The 21,320-nt window shown below is 34.5% G+C and overlaps 1 protein-coding gene across 1 annotated transcript in view; it reads left to right on the forward strand.

The window, feature by feature from the left end:
* The window catches only part of DNAH12 (dynein axonemal heavy chain 12), a 70,249-nt gene that overhangs the window by 42,542 nt on the left and 6,387 nt on the right, over window positions 1–21,320 (forward strand). Inside the window, exons 44-65 of the mRNA XM_074152702.1 lie at window positions 1,212–1,406; window positions 2,196–2,329; window positions 2,659–2,821; window positions 3,260–3,340; window positions 4,545–4,721; window positions 5,557–5,688; window positions 6,147–6,236; window positions 7,790–7,930; window positions 8,065–8,306; window positions 8,761–8,908; window positions 10,260–10,405; window positions 11,733–11,947; window positions 12,767–12,959; window positions 13,809–14,001; window positions 14,971–15,143; window positions 15,647–15,787; window positions 16,733–16,891; window positions 17,876–18,020; window positions 18,212–18,362; window positions 18,688–18,941; window positions 19,508–19,648; window positions 20,453–20,590. Coding sequence (XP_074008803.1) covers window positions 1,212–1,406; window positions 2,196–2,329; window positions 2,659–2,821; window positions 3,260–3,340; window positions 4,545–4,721; window positions 5,557–5,688; window positions 6,147–6,236; window positions 7,790–7,930; window positions 8,065–8,306; window positions 8,761–8,908; window positions 10,260–10,405; window positions 11,733–11,947; window positions 12,767–12,959; window positions 13,809–14,001; window positions 14,971–15,143; window positions 15,647–15,787; window positions 16,733–16,891; window positions 17,876–18,020; window positions 18,212–18,362; window positions 18,688–18,941; window positions 19,508–19,648; window positions 20,453–20,590 — 3,552 coding nt within the window. The remainder of the gene's footprint in view (window positions 1–1,211; window positions 1,407–2,195; window positions 2,330–2,658; window positions 2,822–3,259; window positions 3,341–4,544; window positions 4,722–5,556; window positions 5,689–6,146; window positions 6,237–7,789; window positions 7,931–8,064; window positions 8,307–8,760; window positions 8,909–10,259; window positions 10,406–11,732; window positions 11,948–12,766; window positions 12,960–13,808; window positions 14,002–14,970; window positions 15,144–15,646; window positions 15,788–16,732; window positions 16,892–17,875; window positions 18,021–18,211; window positions 18,363–18,687; window positions 18,942–19,507; window positions 19,649–20,452; window positions 20,591–21,320) is intronic.

Raw genomic sequence — 21,320 nt, forward strand, 5'->3', positions numbered from 1 at the left:
TTATGGAGCATGTTGATACCTGCATTCCATGTATTTTGCAAAGAAGTCAGATCATAATTCTAATCACCTTTCTCTATTACTGTTTCATTCTTGCCAGGTATGTAATAATAACAATATTAAGATAATGTGGCACTTACACAATTTTACAGTTTGTATGAATATATTCACTTGGTATATGCTAGAACTTGGTACCTATCCATAATATGGCAACGGGACCAAAGTTGGTTTTTACTCATTTATATCTTCTCCATAAAAATATTTCCACTTTTACTCTGTGGCTACTGAACTAATTGAACTAATTTTTTTTTCAAAAATTTATTTTATTTTATTTTATTTTAAATTTATTTAAATTGCAGGATTATGTAAAGTATGCACACTTTTGTGGAAGAATAATTTGAGTTTTAGGAGTTTATAGTCAGTGTTTCATGGATTGTTAATTAATTAAAGATAATATTTTTATGAAGTAGTCTTTAGTTTCAAATCTAGAGGTTTCTTCTTGTTTTGAGAGATTATTGTTTTTGGCAAATGAAAAAATGGAATATGTTTTGATGGTTGAAACTTAAGCCTTCCTCTCTGATTAGGTAAGTGCAATATTAGTGTAATATTAAAGCTTAAAAAGTTCTTGATAAGTTAATGACTTGAAATGTTGTTTAGGGGACTTATATGGCACTTAAAGTGTAGATAATGAGACAAACATTTCGTTTTGTGATAGTGGCTTTTGTGTAATGAGAGTAGTAATTTGCCTCATCTGTTTGTATCTCCTAAATTTTTGAGTGACTGAAGATTGATTGTAATTAAGCCTGATAGTTGTATATATCATTAGAAAGCTTTGGGGTTTTATTTCTTAAGGGAGCTAATTATGAATTTTTTTTATTTTTTTTCAGAATGTTTCTTAACCTTGTCTCATCTTAATATGTCTTGTCCATCTGGAACTCATCTTGGGATGGATTTTTAATTTTTGTTCTGATGTATTCTCAGTTGCTCAAGGCAGCAGATGGTCATTTGTAGAATGAGTTGTCAGGGTCACAGATAAATATTGTAATCCTATTTTCAAACAGTATTTACTACTTGTTCTTGTAGTTTATTCTACCTATTTCATTTATCAATAAAGAATTCATGGTGATGCTATCATTAACAGGTTTGTTATAGGACTTCAGAAGTGCTTAATGAGCAATTATGTGACCATTTTTACTCTATGTATTACTCCTAAGGGTGTTCGTGCAGTAGTTCAGGCGGGCAATAAACATGAAGAACTCAGTCCCTTGGCCTTGTTTGCGTTTTTTGTGAACTGCTGCAAAGAAAATCTCCACATTGTGGTAGCATTCAGCCCGATTGGAGATGCTTTCCGCAATCGTCTGAGACAGTTTCCCTCACTCATAAACTGCTGTACTATTGATTGGTTCCAGGTATGTGAAAGTATTTATATTGTTTCCTCAACAAAATACTTCACTTTTCTAACAATCTGTATTTTCACGTCTTCTGTATAGAATTACTCCATGTTTTTCAAAAATTTAAAATAGCATAGGCATTTTTTGTAATATTTTGGGAGCTCTTTGGTGTGTGATCTCAGCATTTCTACAAATAAATTTTGTTGCTACAAATTTTACATTGCTGAAGGAGTGAATAGTCTTCGTTTGGTGATGGTAATTTGTCATTTTATCATATAATGTGTATGTTTTAAAGGACTAAAGAAACCATTTCAATGTTACTGAAAAATGATCATAATTTCTGTTGCCTGTTAAGCAGATCATGCATCATGAGAATGACTAGCAAATACAAGTCCTGTTTATCAGTGGATCTTTTATAGCAGAATAGAACTTGGAAAATTACTATAGTTAATGATCCTTGATGTAAGTGATGTTACTCTCAATAAAGTGCTGTTAGCTCTGTAGCTTGGCCTAGCGCTGACATCAATTGATTTTTCTACCAAAGGGAAACATAGACACAGAAACGTTTGGATAGAATGGCAATACGTAGCTATTAACTAGAAGATCAGCCAGGAGTTGCCAGAAAAGACTGCATGGGTAGTGACCTTGCTGCCTCATCTAGCCCTTATATCAGTTCATTGTTCTTGAGACATAGCTGGGACTAGTATATCTCATTCTGGTGTTTTGAATGGTAAAAATTGTTTTGAAAGTATGACAACTGCTAACAGCTGATTTTTACAAATGCTTCTCTCCTCACTTCTCCATCAGCCATGGCCTGAAGATGCCCTTGAACGTGTGGCTAATAAGTTCTTAGAAACACTTCAGCTCACAGACAATGAGCGTCAGGAAGTTGTGCCCATCTGTAAATACTTTCATACTTCAGTTTTGTCACTATCTGTAAGGTCAGTCTGTTTCTTTTGAAAACAATTCGTTAATTTATAGAAATATTAAAAGGGAAAGGATTATGCTGTTGAAAGTACTAAACTGAGCAAGAGAGAACTCAAAAGTTGAATTTTTAGAAGGAGGAAACAACAAAATAGTAGGTGATTGAGTTTCATTTCTTCTTATTTCTGTATTAAAAGTTAATGTATACTATCTGCCTGCATAAAAATATTACATAAAATTGTCAAAATTGTTTACTCCTGTTATTTGTCAGTTACATAACTCTGCTAACAATATTTAAACTAGATAGTTAAACTACTCTTTTTCTTTTCTTTTTTTGTTTAAATAGGTTCTTGCAAAGTCTGGGACGCCATAATTATGTTACTCCTACTTCTTATCTTGAGCTTATTGCTGCGTTTCAGAATCTTCTTACTCAGAAACGAGATGCTGTAATGAAAGCCAAGAAGAAATACGTGAATGGACTGGATAAACTAGCTTTTGCTGAATCACAAGTGAGTTAGGACAAAAATGGAACTGAAAATGCAAAATGTTTGGCAGAAGCAGGCCTTTTCCTGGAGAAGTCAGTCAAAAAGCGTTACTTCAGATTTACTTAGCTTGATCTTCAACAGTAAGAAATGTATTTTACCTTTTCTTTCCTACAGTCATAGCAGTTGTGCTAGAGGCCACAGACCTCTAAGCACATATTGCTAAGCAGCATATGAACAGAGCTTCCCTTTCTTAAATGGTTAACAGATGACTATAACTGAATGTACCTCTTAAAATTAGATTGTGCATATGAGATGAAAAAAAGTCTCTGAAGTGTTTTGATTTGAAGCTGAATTTCCTTCTATCAATAAATTAGTCATTAGGTAAAACTAGGTCTTATAGAAATTACTGAAAATTGTACTTGGTACTTCTGAATCCTACCTGATTCTTTTATATATGTACAGGTTGGGGAGATGAAGCAAGAGCTAGTTCAGCTGCAGCCCAAACTGGAACAGGCTAAATTGGATAATGCAAACATGATGAAGGTAGAGTCACACAAATACAACTTTGTGGGTTTTAATGTAAGCATATTGATACTTGGGATCCATAATTTCACCTTTGTAATAAATAGCTTTGAATGAGGAATTTTACCGTACAATGTACTTCTACTTCAGTATCTCAGCTGATTGTAGACAGGTTCTAAAGAGTATGTCTGTATAAGGTTGCTGATGTGTGACTTTCAGAAAATAAGAGTTGAGTTCAATTTTTTGAGCACACTTCTTGTTTACTGGGGTTTGCAGTATTGTGAAACTTGCCAGTATTTATGCTTATATCCTTAGAACTGGAAAAAAATTGCATTCTTTATGTAAGATACAGACTCTGCATATACAGTCCTTGCCTAAGCTCCATGCAGAAGGATGTTAGACTTTCATGCTAATAGTGGTTAGACCAGCTTTCCCAAGATCATTTACATACATTGCAAAAACCTCAAATAGTTCTTCACCATACGAAATAAACAAGAAGAGTTTTGCAGTCTGTCTTTGCATGTGCAGGAATGATATGCTTGATTTTTAAAAGGATCCTAAAAAGGATTAATTTCATAGAAATTTAGTGGTATTTAGGAACCAATCTCTTAGGTGTTTTTGAAAATTCTGACTTGCAAAAATACACTTAACTAGTATGTTACTGTTGCATCACAAAAAAGCAAGATTTGATTGATGTTTTCATACACTTGCTTCTGATTTGTAAGTGTTTTTACGGATACAATGATATCTTTTCTACCTATTCTTACAAACCCTTAAGAAAAATAGATGTCACTTCTGTAGAACTGAAAAGGGACTACTTGGATGAAGGCTTGACTCATCACTGAAAAGAAAATAAATGTCAGTAGTCAATGTTATAGACTCTGGAGCTATGAAAACTCACCAAAAAGCTGGTCATTTTTTAGTTACAGCCTGATGCACAAATATAGTTTCTTGTCTCCTGAGCTTCAAACTTATTTTAAATAGCTGTCATTGACAGTAATCTGATTTCATGCAGTTTACCTACCGTTAAAGCTCCATGATGAAGTTGCATCATGCTAAGAAACAAATTATTCCCTTAACATAAATTGAAAATATATCAAAATATTGAAATACTTCCATATTCTTTTTGTATCTTACAATATTCCATGAGTTCTATAATATGTAATTTCGGGTTTTTTGATCATTCACTGCTCAATAGGAAGCTCATCCATGTGTTTTTCTCTAGACTATAGAAATAGAATCTGCTGAAGTGGAACAAAAAAGAAAAACTGTAAAAGTAGATGAAGAAATTGCTACAGGAAAAGCTGAAGAAGCTCAGGCATTGAAAAATGAATGTGAGAGTGACCTGGCAGAGGCAATCCCAGCCCTGGAGGCTGCACTAGATGCTCTTGACACTTTGAAGGCAAGCTGATCTAAACTTCAGCATTTGAAAGAGTTATTTTAACATGATGAATCTCTTCCATTTATTTGGGAAAGAATGCACTAAGATGAAAAGGATTTGAAAAGTGTTAAATTTCCTTGGTTTTGGCAAAGAAGAGGACCTGTACAGTCATTGTTCAGTGTATTTCCTCTTCATGTACTCAGAATAAAAGGGGAGGGGGAGGAAGGGGAAGGCATGCATCGAAAAAATTGTTTATTGGCAAGAATGCCCACTTGTGGGAAAAGTAACCAAAACCTGAGATTAGCAGCAGTGGTATCAGGAAATTCATCCTTTTTCAGCTAAGTTAATGTTGACTGCCAGTGTATAACATGGCATTTGTTTATGGCTAAGAATTATCTGGATATCTGGATCTAGTTTTAAAGGTTTTGTCCTTGTCATGACTTAGTACAAGATCTGAAAGCAGTATTGTCGAGAAAGCCCTGCGGGAATTTAGTGTAGTAGGAGGTAGTTTAGTAGGAGTTGTGAAGTATATGAGGTGTGTTAGATGACTCTTATGGAAGTGTATCAAAAATATTCTGATGTGGACTTTTAAAAATATAGTTTTAATGATAATTTTAATATAATTTTTACAGTTGGTAGCATTTATTTCATTTTTTATTTCCCCCGCATAGGATACATTGATGGATATTGTTAACTGTCTTGCTAACACTGTATTATCCCTTCTAAAAATCTTCTATAGTTATGTTCATGGGTAATAGTGTAATAATTCCCCTTTTTTTCTGTTTATTCATTCATCTTAATGGTGAGAAAGGCGTACCATTTGTCATAATTTTTTTAAATGTGATTTTTATTTTAGCCTTCTGATATATCAATTGTCAAATCAATGAAAAATCCTCCGTCTGGTGTCAAACTTGTCATGGCTGCGATCTGTGTCATGAAAGACATAAAACCTGAAAAGATTGCAGATCCTTCAGGGACTGGAGGCAAGGTAAAATGGCAGACAGTAGTTTCAAATAAAACTATAATTCATGTTCTTCTCATCAGAAGTGCTCCACAGAGCACTTGTTCAATAAACAAGATCACCAAAGGTCTGCTAAAGTAGGCAAGTACTTAGGGCCTCCATCCATTATTTTACTAAAAACTTCCAGAATTCCAAATTTTCTAAGTTCTGTAATGTGGAGAGAGAACGCATTTAATTTACATGACTCGTATTTTGATAAAAGATGATACATAGCTCTTCCCCGAGACACTGTTCAGTTTTTGGCTTTAAATATGGATTGGGAAAAATGTTTGATCTGGTAGACTTTCCCTTTTATCAATGTCTCAAGGAGATACAAGGTTATCAGTATTAAATATGCATGAGTTTTAACTAAAAGAGATTTGTCATTTTTTGTCTATGTGTTTGTTTTAAAGCTTGAAAAAAATATTTCTTACTGTGTTTTGCAGATTTTGGATTACTGGGCTCCGAGCAAGAAACTGCTTGGTGACATGAATTTCTTAAAGGATTTGAAGGAGTATGACAAGGACAATATTCCAGTAAGGCTTCTGTCTTATTTTTCAGTGGTTTTTATCATGTAGAGATTTTCTTGCAGGTGAAAAAATTAAAATTAGAAAATACTATATCAGAAGCCCCATTTGTCCCAAGTTAGTCAACTTCTGCTATGACCAAGGATCTTTACAAGATGAAAGGGTACCTCTATAGGATGAGTACGATCATGGCAAGTGAGTCAGACTTCTTCAGGGAGAGCCTTGTAAGTGACTTTTTAGAAGGTTTTAGAATTCCCTTTTGGGAATTTATGAGACTTCTATACAGCCTGTCTTCTATTTGAATAAAATGTCCTTCTGAGCACAAATGTTTCTAACTTTGCAATTTATAGATAGTATCTCATCGAAAGGTAAAAATAACACATAAAAAACTATCAGAGTAAATTGTCCTGTCCATTGTCCTGTGTCCAAAAATGGCCTTGGCAGGCCTTGGAAGCAGGTGCCTTGGAAGGAATAGGAACAATATATATATATAGTAAATTATCCAAATATTCTTCCAGCCTCCACCACTTCAAATGAAGGACTTCCAAAGTTAGATGTAGTTTCTGTGTGTTTAGGAGCTTTCAGTGGATCTCTCTTCTGTAATTTCTCTAGTCCTTTTAAGCCCATGTAAACTTTCTGTACCTACAAGATCTTTTTACAAAGCACTCCAGAAGTCTGCCTTAAGTGGTATAAAGAGCTGTCTCCTGTTTCTTCTGAACCTGAGTCTTTTTATCCTGATTTCACGTATTCTGCTTTGGGGTTTGGGTGTTTGTGGGGTTTTTTTGTGCAATGAGTGCACGTTTGATTCCTGTCCAACCTTCCTATGTCTTTTTTTTGTGCTAGTTTTTCTAAATAAATTACTCGGTATTACGAACTTTTTTTCCCTGTTTTTAAATTACTGCCCACATTGGTGCTTTTCTTAATGGCTGTTTCTAATTGTATTATTTTGATTAAATGAATGCTGACAAAATGGTAGTATTTTGTTCAGTATGCTAGAAGATATACAATGAATGCAGAAATTTACTACTATATAACTTTATTTAAAATATGACCATCTCCCCCAAAGATCTCCCTATCCAATAGTGTCATTCTTGCTGTTTGCCCAATTCAGTGGAAATTGAATATGCTTTGACCTTTTTTAAAACTGATCCGTGGAAGTAGGCACAGGCAATGTAATTTATTTAGATTTTGTTTTACATTAATAGAAATAATTTTTTATAATGATCCCCAACGGCTGTGTCTTTTGTATGTTTTTCACAAGGGAGAGCATCAATTAAGGCTTCTATGTGACTGTAATGCTCTTAGCACTTAGGTAGCTGCCACATGGAAGACATACAAAATGCATGATTATAAAGGATAAGGGTAGGATTAGGATGAAAACAGGAAAAGATCACAAAGCATGATAGGAAAATCAAAAGAAACAAATGAGCAGTGTTTTCTACCACAATTATTACTGAGTAGTTCTTTCCTGTTTCACTGCGTAGAGAAAGAGCAATCAATTAGTGTAATTTTAAAGTGTCAACCATAAGATTTTGATGAGCTATAATGCTTTTGTTATCCAGGCAGCTATCATGCAGAAGATTCGGGCTGAATACTTGACTAATCCTGAGTTTGATCCACAAAAGGTGGCTAAAGCTTCCTCGGCAGCAGAGGGTTTATGCAAATGGATTATGGCAATGGAGGTGTATGACAGGGTTGCAAAGGTGAGTTTTTGATCATAGTCCCTCAGTGCTATGAAATCTTTTCTTTGCTTGGTATATTCACTCTAAGCATTGTATTAAATAATAAAGTTACCAAAATGTGCTTAAGCATTTGTGTATTGGTTGTAATTGAATAGGTGGTTGCACCCAAGAAAGATCGTTTAAGAGAGGCACAGCAGTCCTTAGCAGAGACACTGACACTTTTGAATCAGAAGAGAGAAGAACTTGCAGCAGTTGAAAATCGTTTGGCTGCTTTGGAACGAACCTTCACTGAGAAAACTGAAGAAAAGGCTCGTTTAGAATTCCAGGTTGATCTGTGTGCTAAAAAATTAGAACGAGCAGAGAAGTTGATTGGAGGCCTTGGTGGAGAGAAATCAAGGTCAGGTTAAAGTTCAAATGTCAGATATAACAGCCATTGTAGAAACAGAATTTGAACTTCACTTCTCTGAGCCTTTAATGTTGTATCTCTGGCTGAGGGCTGTACTGCTGAAGAGTGTAACAGTCTGGGCCTTGAAAGATTCCTAATTGTTTGTAATGTAAAAATATGGGCAGCAAGATTGAAGGAGAATTGTAGACAAGTCTTAAAAATAAGAATCATAGAGGACCAGGTTGGAAGGGACCTCAAGGATCATCTCGTCCAACCTTTCTTGGCAAAAGCATGGTCTAGACAAGATAGCCCAGCACCCTGTGAGAAAAAAATACATAAGTGCTGCGTCCTTATTCTCCACCTGAAGTTAAGATAAACAACAACAAAAAAGGTTGATTTTTATCATCAATATAATTAATGTGGAGTTTTTAGCACTATTTTTTTCTGTATTTTCTGCTTGTCATAGATGGAATAATGCTGCGAATGACCTTCAAGACGTATATGATAATTTGACAGGAGATGTTCTGATATCAGCTGGTGTGATAGCATATCTGGGAGCTTTTACTGCTGGATTTCGACAGGAATGTACCAAAGATTGGAGCAAACTGTGCAAGGTTAGAAGGTCATCTTAGATTTTAAAAAAGTGTTTGCTTTTTCAGATTACTAAAAAAGGCCTCACTTGTCGTTTATTTAATATTAGCCTAGTAAAACTCATTAAGATCAATGGGATAAATTCTGCTGATCCAATATTCTGTAAATTTGAGTTTAATGAAATCAGTGAGTTTACTGTAGACTTAAAGTAGCATATCAGAAACAAGAGCACATCATTGACTTTGTAAGTCTTGATTATTACTTAAAATCTCAGAATTGTCTCTTTTTGCCTTTAAATAAAAGAATTAACTTTAAAATGCAGTTATGTACAATGTAAAAAAATTATATCATAACTTACACTGGCACATATTTATATGTTAATTAAATGGTTGATTATGCCGTTTGCAGAGGGAGAGTTCCAACATACTTATACTAATGCCATAATTCATAAATCAAGTGATGCCATGGACTTGTGCAGCTTCCTTAGATGATCTCGAACATGGTCTTCGCCTACAGTGGGCAGTTCTGCATCCTCCTGGTCCCTGCCATTGCCTTCTGTGACTTGGGTGGTGTAGCTAGAGCCCTTGCTGGTCAAGACAGAGGCAAAAAAGTCATTGAGTACTTCAGCCTTCTCCTGGGTGACCATGTTTCCTGTTTCCTTCCTAAGTGGGCCCATATTTTTCCCATCTTTATCACTGACATAACTATAGAAGCCTTTCTCATTGCCCTTGATGTCCCTGGCCAGATTTATCTCTATCTGGGCTTTAGCTTTCCTAACCTGATCCCTGGCCGCTCAGACAATTTCTCTGTATTCCTCCCAGGCTTCCTGTCCTTGCTTCCACCCTCTGTAACTTTCCACTTTCTGTTTGAGATTGTCCAGGAGCTTCTTGTTCACCCATGCGAGCTTCCTGATGTTTTTGCCCAACTTCCTCTTTGTTGGAATGCATTGCTCCTAAGCTTGAAGGAGGTGATCTTTGAATATTAGCCAGCTTTCTTGGGCCCCTCTTCCCTCCAGGGCTTTATCCTATGGTACTTTTCCAAGCAGATCCCTGAAGAGGTCAAAGTATGCTCTCCTGAAGTCCAGGGTAGTGAGCTTACTGTGCACCCTCCTCATTGCCCTAAGGATCTTGAACTCCACCATCTCATGGTCACTGCAGCCAAGGCTGCCCTTGAGCTTCATGTTTTCCACCAGCCCCTCCTTAGTGGTGAAACATGGTCGAGCACGGCAGCTCTCCTTGTTGGTTATACTTGGCCTATTTCAAACTCTTAAAAGGAAACGTACAGAGTCACTTTGGATTGAAGTAGCCTTTAATAAAAGATGAAAAGGAACAGGGAATAAAGATAAATGGAATTTTCTTTTCTTTTTTTTTCCAGGAGAAAAATATCCCTTGTTCTGAGAATTTCTCTTTGAGTAAGACTCTTGGTGACCCAATAAAAATAAGAGCCTGGAATATTGCTGGCTTGCCAACTGACGTATTTTCTGTAGATAATGGGGTCATTGTTGACAATTCAAGGCGATGGTAGGTGACAAAAAGATTTACTTTTAAAATCAAAACAAATTTTTACTTTTTAAAGCAAAACAATTAAATGTCTAGAGACAACGTAGCTTCTGTAGAAACAATGTATTTGAGACCAGTAGTTGAGTCTTTATACCCAGCTCCTGTGAAATTTAAGGGGTATAACAATCTAGAGATTTGTGTATGCAGTTACTGGAAAGCTTCCCTTCCAGGAGATCCAGTGCTGTTGGATAAAGTTACTTGTTGGGTTGTTTTGGTTTTTTGTTTGTTTTCTTAAGCATATCCTGTTGTCCTATTACTAGCTAATGAAGCATTTCTAAGAATTGGTTTTAGAACTGAACAGAAATCCTCATTCTTTAAATGCTTAATTATAAGATTCAGGTTATGTAAATTGCAGAGTCCAGATATACAACAGTCCGTTTCAAGTTCTTACAGTTATAAGGCTATCAGATGACATTTTTGTGTTTTATATACATTCATTGTGTGTGAAACTCACATCTATATAAAGGACTCTTTTAGGACCTGTAACAACTTCTTTTTTTTTTTATGCCAACTGAAATTTTATTTCAAGGTTGATTTCTATTACAATATATGAAAACTTGTAATATCTGTCTGCAAATAACCTCCACTCAGTAGAAATACAAGATTATCAAACTTCCTGGTGATCTTCTTGTGATCTGTGTTCTCTTAAGAATTAGTCTTCATGATAGATTCAGGTTACAGTGTGTCATTCCATTTTTAGAATATTGCTTAGTTCTCTGAGGATGCAGTTAGAGGAGGTGTTTGATACCGTTCATGCCTGACTTACTAAATACATACATACAGATGAAATCAGCAGGTAAACAGGGGGACAAAGCTGTTGAAGAAAATTAAAGTAGTGTCACCTTTCCCTGCCCCACTTACATTTCCAGTCTTATGCTAGCTGATATACCAACATATCAGATGTAAATTGCAACTAATTGTTTACTTCTATTTTTTTAAGTGAAAAAATATATGAGCTAGAACTCAAAATTTGTAAAAACATTTACATTCTAAATAAGGAGAATTCCATGGGAGAGGCAGAACAAGATTTTACAAGAATTCTGCATTCTAGTGTCTTTCATGAAAAATGTGATGAACTTCTTTTGCAACTCTTGAAACTGTTTTTGGTATTACTTTGCAAATTATGATAAAACACCTATACCTCCTTTTTTCACTGATCTCTTAAAATAACAGAATCAAAATTGTATCACTTTTTCCTTGACAGCCTGACACAGAAACATTTTTAAACAGTTTAAAATTTTGAAAAAGTCATGCAAGCACTGAGAGAAAACTGCCTTGTATGTTCTAGGCCATTAATGATTGATCCTCAAGGTCAAGCAAATAAATGGATCAAGAATTTTGAGAAGGAGAACCGCCTGAATGTTATCAAGGTCAGTGACACAGATTATATGAGAACCCTGGAGAACTGCATTCAGTTTGGCACTCCACTTCTGCTAGAAAATGTTGGAGAAGAACTAGATCCATCCCTTGAACCTCTGCTACTTAAACAGACTTTTAAACAAGGTACAGCAAAATTAATTTTGAACTCAGAAGTAGATTACATTGCCATTCATCTTACAATCTATGGTACTGCCTGATGTTTTTCTTATTACTCTCTGGTTTGCTGCTGCCTGTGGTAGGAGAAAGGTACCTTTGCAACAGCCTGAAGTTTTATTTTATTTTATTTTTTAATAAGTATCATTCATATATCATATTCTGTGTGAAAACCTTCACCGTGTCACTATAGGAGACTAAGCAAAGACACTTGACGCAGCAAAGGGAAGAGTCTCAGTGAAATTATGTCTTGCTTGTTCATTTTCATACGTTTTAGTCTAATACTAATATTTACAAGTTTTGCACAAATCAAGAAAAGCTGTCAAGGCATTTTGCTTAAGGCATAATTTTCCTGTGTTTCTTATTAATTATTAATTAATTAATAATTAATTAATTAATTAATAAACTTATTAATTAGCTATGAATTTGGTTTTCAACTTTTCCTCGTGGAAATATTGAGAATATTGAGAATATTTCCATGGCTCTTTGTTACTGTCTCCAGTATATATATTGTATATATATGTATACACAGTACTGTACTCCAAGTACAGTACTAATTGGATTGACTCGATTTCATCTGCTAAGAGTAAAATGTGGCCTCACTGAAGTGTGTGAGAATTTCTCAGAGTATCAGATTTATTTTTTTATTTTATTTTATTTATTTATTTTTACTTTTCAGGACATTTTTCATTGACAAGAATTTGCTTTTATTTAATCACAAAAGTATTTCTTTCTGTAACTAATTAAAGTAGATAATGGTTTTCTTAACATTTCTCATCTTAACATTAGGAGGTGTGGAGTGTATCAAGCTTGGTGAGACCATTATTGAGTATTCCAATGATTTCAAGTTTTTTATTACCACAAAACTGAGAAATCCACATTATATGCCTGAACTTGCTACAAAAGTTTCTTTACTCAATTTTATGATAACACCGGACGGACTTGAAGACCAATTGCTAGGTATTGTCGTAGCGAAAGAGAGGTAAGTCTCTCTTTATAGCAAGCAGCCATTTAAATTTTTTATGGCATAATTCCAAGGAAATGAGAGATTAATTTATTGTAAACCAAAATTAAAGTTACATGGTATAAATGTTGCTCAGTTGCATCTTTGGGGGGGAGGGAGGGGAAAAGATGTTTTTTCTAGTTTTCATATCTAAAAAGTTAGGGGAACAGATTGTCATGTTTACTGTGGGGTAAGCGTCCACAGGTTACTTAAAATAGTAGATGTAAAATTATTGTTTTTTTCATGACACTTTTCTCCTGAAATATTCTTTGAATGCTAGAAAACTATGTAAATATTATTTGCAGTTTAAATCATTATTGTGATTTTTGCAATGTGATGGAGCTACCAGACAAGGATGCAGAATTATGAGGATTTTGTTTTAATTTTGTATGAAATAAATGCACAGTGCCTCTGAAACTGATTATGGGTCTTATCTGAACTCTCACAGAGACACAGAGAAGTAGTATCTGGGTTGTACGGAAATGTCTATGTGATTGGGCTAAAAAAAAGTGTTTCCAGCAGTAAATTTATTCCACGTATCACATGGTGTTTTTTCAGGCAGCAGGGTTATAATAAAGGAAATGTACTCACATTTGCAAAATGCTAAGATGTTAAAGCTTAGACTATCATTTCCAAATACTGAAGTTATGCAAAGAAATCTATACTCAGAATTAGAAATGTATGCTGAACAGTAGCAACCTACTTAAACTGAAGAGGATATTCACAAATATTTATTGTAGGAAGAAGGAGTCATCTTCATGGGCTTCCTTTACAGGCAGTGGAAGATGAACATTGACTGGTTTTGTTGCATGCATTTTTTTTCACTAGACCAGAATTAGAAGAGGAAAGAAATGCTCTTATCCTTCAGTCTGCAGCAAATAAAAAGAATCTAAAAGAAATTGAGAAGAAAATTTTAGAAACCTTACATTCGTCTGAAGGGAATATTCTGGAAGACGAGACTGCTATTAAGGTCTTGGATTCTGCTAAAATAACAGCTAATGAGATCACTAAAAAACAGCAGGTAAGAAATGTGTATGTGTGATCTCCTTAACAACACATGGAAATTAAATTTTAAAATTTGCAGCTAGCAACAAGACTGTGAATTAGATGCAAAGCATAAGGAGGAAATTCTGTGCTTTTGAAATGTGAAGAGAAATAAAGTTGGATCCATTCTAGAATCTTCACTGATCATTTATTCAGTCTTTAATTTAAAATGCTTTAGAGAATGTGTATCTATCTATAAGGGTTGAGTGAAAAGTAATAAACTCTGAAGTTAAGGTAATATGTTAAGATAAAGGAAGGAACTAATTTTTTAAAACAACAAAAATTTTCAGGGAGACATTAATAATCTGGGTGACTAATACCGGTACGCAAGCCCACATTCTTTTGTTATACTTAATGCATAAAATACCAGCTGAAGTCAATGAGAGCTAAATGACATTGTTAAGAGAATAAAGGTTTTTTAATTACTGTAGACTTAATATAAATCAAATATTAGTGTTTTCTTTAAGCTGATATTGACCTTACTGCTACTTACTAATGCCTATCAAATGTAATCTCAGAATTTGTCTCATGGTCAAATTTTGAAAACCCTTTTTATATTTAGAGTATCGTTTTGTATAAAACTGATTTACAGTAGAAAGAGTAGAGCTTAAATACATAACCAGTCTGAAATTAGTCGTATTTTTGAATACTGCAGAGATAGATTGATACTTTTGATGCTAAATGTTGCAACAAAACTCCTCCTTTGTTTTGCCCTATTGCATCCTGTAGTGTAGGTAAATAGATCAGGCAGTACCGTGTTACAGGTAAGTACTGTACCCAGTGTAGTCATTACCTACTGTGATTATGCCTTTTGGAACATAAAAGTTGTCTTACTCTGGTGTTATAAAGTACTGTGTAGAACTATTTTAGTAATGTTATTAAGTAGTAATATTTTTGTACAAAGAACACTGAAAGCTTTTCTTTATCCACTACTGTTGATGTTTAGATTGCAGAGAAAACGGAACTTAAAATAGCCGAGTCTCGAGAAGGCTATCGAGCTATTGCAAAGCATTCATCGGTGCTGTTCTTTAGTATTGCAGACTTGGCAAACATTGATCCCATGTACCAGTACTCCCTTAGTTGGTTTGTTAACCTCTTCATCAACTCTATTCATGATAGGTAAATACAGTCTTTCTCATGTAAAATAAAGTGTTTTCATTCTCTTCTTATGAACAGTTCTCTATATTTTGAAACCATTTACCTCTTATCCCTCCTTAAATGTAGACTTTTGAAACAGAATATGATTTGCTAATGAAGTAAATGCTCTTTTGAGTTACTGCTTGAGCAAATCATGAACTGTAAGCATGTGTTTTAAGTATTTTTAAGAATGTGACTTACAGAAAGAGTGAGGTCTGGTTCTGAACTAGGCTCCATTATGAACACTGAGTGCCACCACCTAACTGTGGCAAATTGATTTCAGCCAATTATTTTGCTTGGGAATTTTAAAAGAGCTGCAAAACATTGAGTGTGATTGAAATATTGGGGAAATGGGTATCGAAATCCCTTGTGGAGCATGTGGGTCTAATATAATTCCTCTGCAACCCCAAACAGATTTAGATTTCTTAACTGATTTGCCTAAGTTATTAAATTTGAAGTCTGTTTTCCATTTCTTTTCTTTTTAGTAACAAATCCAAAATTTTGGAGAAGCGACTTCGATATCTAAATGACCACTTCACATACAATTTGTATTGCAATGTGTGTCGTTCACTGTTCGAAAAGGACAAGCTGCTCTTCTCATTTTTGCTATGTTGTAGTCTTCTCATGTAAGCTCATTTTTGTGAAGTCTCTTAACAACAGAAACTAATGATTTTCTTATCATGGGAAAAGGTATTGATGAGATAGCATGTTCTTGTGCATATCGGTAATAATGCCTTTGGAGGAATAATATAAATGTTTGGGGTTTTCTAATACTGATAATATTTACAAGTGAACAAGTATGTGAGTGCATGTAACTGCTGGACGCGGTATGAAAAAAAACATTCCTATGCTCATTTAAATCAATGGTTTTGTCAATGATTCATCTTTGACTCCCTTTAAAGGACCTGGGTAGTGCTACATAGCATCCTTATGCCACAAACAATTGCTATTACTTAAGAAAGCATTTTAGAAAGAAATCTAAGACAGTAATGTGGTGTCCCCGACAGCTTCTAGGCTTTTGTCTTTGTTTTTCATTTTCTCCTTTTTCTTTTGTCCTTTTGCATACGTCATGAGACGTTGCAGTCTTTTCTCTTCCACCTACCACTTGTTTTTAGTTTTGTCTTGCTGGGTTTTTTGTAATTTTGTGTGAATACATTGTGAAAGGGAAACTTAAGTTCAAAATTGCACCATTTTGGCCATAATGTGCACACTTACATAATTACGTGGTGTACGCATCTGTATATGGACTATTACTGGGCCAATTTGTAAGGTTACTAAGTTCCCAGAACCTTTATATTTTCTATAAAGCCTTTAAAAATCAGGAATGATTGCACTTTTTAAAAACAGATAAGCAGATATATACCATTTCCCTCTTGAAACCCTTACTGTACTTTTAATCAGTAATTTTTACCATACAGTTTAACTCTATAGAATACTGAGATCTGATCTCAGCCGTTACTGCAGTAGAAGTATTACTAAATGGCAGTGAAGTGTAATTAATTTTGAACAACTCTTTACATTATGTAAAATTGTATCTCAAGAACTGTATATTATCCATTTTTTAAATACAGGGCTAAAAATGAAATAGAACAGCAAGAGTTTATGTTCTTACTAACTGGGGGTGTGGGTCTCAAGAATAAGTACAAGAATCCAGATCCATCTTGGCTATCAGATAAGAGCTGGGATGAATTATGTCGTGCTAGTGAAATCCCAGCTTTGAAAGAACTGAGGTATAGTAAAATGTTGATGTGAATTATCCTTAATTATTTTTAACGAAAGCACGTGTAACATGCTGAAAGAAATGTTTCCTACATGTTTTCCAAACCAGTGCCAGAATGCCAACGTGGTAAAACCAGCCCTTTTTCATCATTAGGTTTGCTTCACTTATTTTAGTCAAGCAGTCAGATTGCTAATTATAACATTTAATTATACTATTTTCCTAAATTATTTGAGGCATTCCATAAAGAATTTTTTCTTTTGGAATGTCTCCACGGTAGAGAAACAGTGTTTCAAGGGGTCCACGGAGGCCAAAGGAAGTATATGTAGCAAAATTCTACTGCAGTACTGTGTGAGGAATTTTTCTGGTAAAATCTAATCTCCTGAAATCAGGAGAATTTCACCCTGGATTTAAATAGAATTTAACCATAAATTCATGGCTGTACAAGTCTTGCATATAAATAGCTGACAACACGAATATTAGGAGGATTTCGATCTGACTGTGGAAATGCTGCTCTGGTAGAAGAAATTATTTGGGGCAGTTTTGTGTTTTATGCCCCTTTGGAGTTTTAGTAGCAATATGGAGGCCCTTAAATAGTCTGAGTATTGTCCCATTGCAGAGGATGTACTCGAATGTTGCATTAAGGAAAATAATAATTTTTTTTCCTGGTTTAGTTTCCCAGTAACTTTCTTCAGTTAACAAGTGAGGTTTTCCTGAAATATGAGAGGCAGAAAGTTCACCCAGACCTTTGAAAATCCAGGCAGTGCTGTCAGAATAGGCAGAACTTATTGTCAACTTGGAACCTTTCAGGTCAAGCGTTGTACGTCGTCAATAGCATTGTGGGAAAAGATTTTTCACTCTTCAGCATGTGTAGGATTATTTGCCGTTGTAGATGTGGAACAGCTTGTATGACAATACAATGTAATTAGCCTTTGATAAACATCAAAAAAGAGACTCCAGGTACTTACTGTAATTGTAACTGCTTTCGTTACTTCAGGAGTCACATCTCTGAAAATATAGGTGAATGGCAAAAAATCTATGACAGCAAGGAGCCACAAAGCTTTCCGTTACCAGACCAGTTTAATAATACATTAAATGAATTACAAAAGATGATAATTCTTCGGTGCTTAAGACCAGACAAGGTAAAATGATCTGTTATCAAGTGTTTGTACACTGTTCCATGTCTTGTAGCATAGTTTACACTGGTTGTTAAAATAACTAATCTTTTTTTCATCATATTTTGTTAAGAAAATAAATGCTACATAAAATATGCTGTCAAATATGCAGTGATGTTTAATTTATGTTAATGGTTTTTATTTACTTTTTTTACCAGATTGGTCCAGCTGTAACAACATTTGTAACTGATAAACTGGGCAAGAAATTTGTAGAGCCACCACCTTTTGATCTAACAAAAAGTTACTTAGATTCAAATTCTACAATCCCTTTAATATTTGTGCTGTCTCCAGGAGCAGATCCCATGTCTAGTAAGTACACACAGAAAGAGAAAACAAAAGCATAGTGCAGCTTTTTAGATTAGGGACCTGAATTTCCCCTTCAATACAGAATGAGGATTATTTTGCACTTTGTACAAGTAGATTTGAGTGCATCATGTCACGCTGGTAAAATTCTGTGCTCCCTAAAAATGGAAACGATATTTTAAACTGAATAAATATTACACTCTGCATCAAAGCTGTACCATCTTGTTGTATGTAGGTTTTAACAAAATAGTAATAAACATTTAAAAAAAAATTTCCGGACATAACTTATTTTTAATGAAGACATGCTAAAATCTTATGCTTTCTATTCAAGGCCTCCTGAAATTTGCAAATGACAGAGAGATGGTTGGGGATAAGTTTCAGTCCATCTCATTAGGACAAGGACAAGGACCAATAGCTACAAAAATGATTCAAAATGGAATGGAAGAAGGAACCTGGGTTTGTTTACAAAATTGTCATTTAGCTGTCTCATGGATGCCGATGCTGGAGAAAATATGTGAGGAGTTTAACAGTGAAAAATGTCATCCAGTCTTCAGACTTTGGCTTACTAGTTACCCTTCACCAAAGGTACATGCATTGCCAAATACTCTGTATTTGGGGAAAGGAAATGTTGATAACATTTTTAGAAACTATTCGTATCCCTGAATGAGCTGATAATACAGAACTTCTCTGAAGTACAATGAGGCTGTTGAAGAGATAATTTAATCAAGAAAGGACATTTAAAAATAATTATAAACAGTAATACCAATTTTTGTAACATTTGGTAGTATTTTGGTATTGTGATGTTTTGTGTACTAGTGCGTGCAACTGCATGTTGCCAGCATATGCAATTAAGAAGTTTCTATGCTGTCACCAAGGTTTTTTTTCACATAAATTAAAAATTTTAATTTTTTATGGTAATTATAAGGTGTTGAATACCAAGAAAAGCTTTTAAAATATAGGTTTGTAGTTTACAGCAAGATCTTACTTTCTTGATGCCTTTCAGATATTTTTTTAAAGCTGTTGATGTTTAATATATAATTTCTTACAGATAATTGTTTACATAACAAACAGAAAGTAATACTGTATTGTTATACTAATATATCATCTGTTACACACTTTCTGAATGCAGTTTTGCTGGTTTTTATTTCTAGTTTCCAGTAACCATTCTGCAGAATGGAGTGAAGATGACAAATGAACCTCCTACTGGTCTCCGGTTAAACCTACTTCAGTCATTTCTTTCTGATCCTATTTCTGATCCTGCATTCTTCTCTGGATGCCCTGAAAAGGAGCTGGTAATGTGCTTATCTGTTGAGAATTTTTTTTAATTATAATTTTTTTTTTATCTACAGATACTGATTTCTGTCCAGTGAATATTAGAAGCTAAATTTTTTTACTATTGTAAAAGTTGTGTTGTTGCGTGTTCAGGTTTTGCAATGATAAAGATGATTAGTTGAGAACTATTTTGCCAAGTAATTTCATGTGGCAATATTTAAAATGTTTTCTTAGGCTTTATCAAATTACATTCATATTACACACATGTATCAAACGGTATACATAAAATCTGAACATTGATTAGTAGGGCATACCTATCATTGTTGAGATGGTAAGCACTGAGAAGATATTTTCTTGCTACCAGGGACCCTTACTGCAGTGCCCATAGGTGTTATTGATAAATGATGAGCTACTTAACTAATCGTTACTGTGAAGGAAGTGAAAAAACAGTCGGATTACTCAGAGATATGAGTATGGTAATCGATATACGTAGGTATAAGTGGGTGCATCTAAGGACTTGTACTAAATAATACATCTGTATTTTATGTTTGTCTAATGAGCCTTAAAAATAAATATCTGGTGCTATTTGAATTCTTCCGAATTCAGCTGCCCTTTACATGGAAGAAGAGAAAAATCTTGTGCTCGTGTATGTGGCAACTATGTGCCTATTTGTTCCCGAGTCAAACAACAGCAGCATACTTAATAGTTGCCTTTATTTGTACCCAAGATGGAGAGTGGTAATCAAATGGTGTGTTGTCTAAGTTACAGACCAGCATGAGCATATAGGCTAGTTAATAATACTTTTTTGTTTTATTTTCTCAAAGGTATGGGAGAAACTGCTCTTTGGAGTTTGTTTTTTCCATGCTCTTGTTCAGGAGAGAAGAAAATTTGGGCCTCTTGGTTGGAATATACCCTATGGATTTAATGAATCAGACTTGCGAATCAGTATCAGACAGCTGCAGGTAAAATCATCCGTTGCTACCTTTAACTCTGATCTTGTGAAGCATAGGGTTGAGCTGATAGTCAATAAGGAGCAATATGCTCAAGTTACATGAAAAGTTCATAGATTTTCATGACTTCAGTTCAGCTACAAAGGCAAGGAGTGTCAATCATATTATAAATCTTTTCAAAATTTGGAATGAAATAAAAATTGTTCTTCATGAGATTTAGATTTATACAGACGTATGGAATATAATGAATATATATGAGTATAATAGGAGTTTAAATTGTCATATATAAGAGCTCACTGTGCTTTAAGTAACACTATGTCAGTGACAGTCACCTGTTATGGTAGGTTTTGTGGTTAGTAGGAAGAAAATTTTTTTACATACATACTGTTAGTTAAACAAAGCCTCAGACTATTCTCCCTCCCTGAAGTGAAATGTTGAACATGACTTGACCTTGAGTCTTCTGCAGGGCCTGTGAAGAAAAGTCAGGAGAGCTAAAGCTGTGAATTACAGAAGTTGAGGCTGAACAGTTGGAAAAGTTATCAAGTTAATGAAGAGATCCAATCTGAAGATTGGAAGAAAAATTACGTGAAATGCATATTTCTTTGACACAGAACTTTGTCCATCTAGAAAGTTTAGACTGAAAAAACTGTCATTTTTTAAATAGTTCAAGAATGACTTGTATTCCTTACTAATTTGGATATTCATAAGAGGCTTTTACTACTAACTTCTCTTTATTTTCACA

The sequence above is a fragment of the Numenius arquata genome, chromosome 8, assembly GCF_964106895.1.
Source record: "Numenius arquata chromosome 8, bNumArq3.hap1.1, whole genome shotgun sequence".
Taxonomy (NCBI): domain Eukaryota; kingdom Metazoa; phylum Chordata; class Aves; order Charadriiformes; family Scolopacidae; genus Numenius; species Numenius arquata.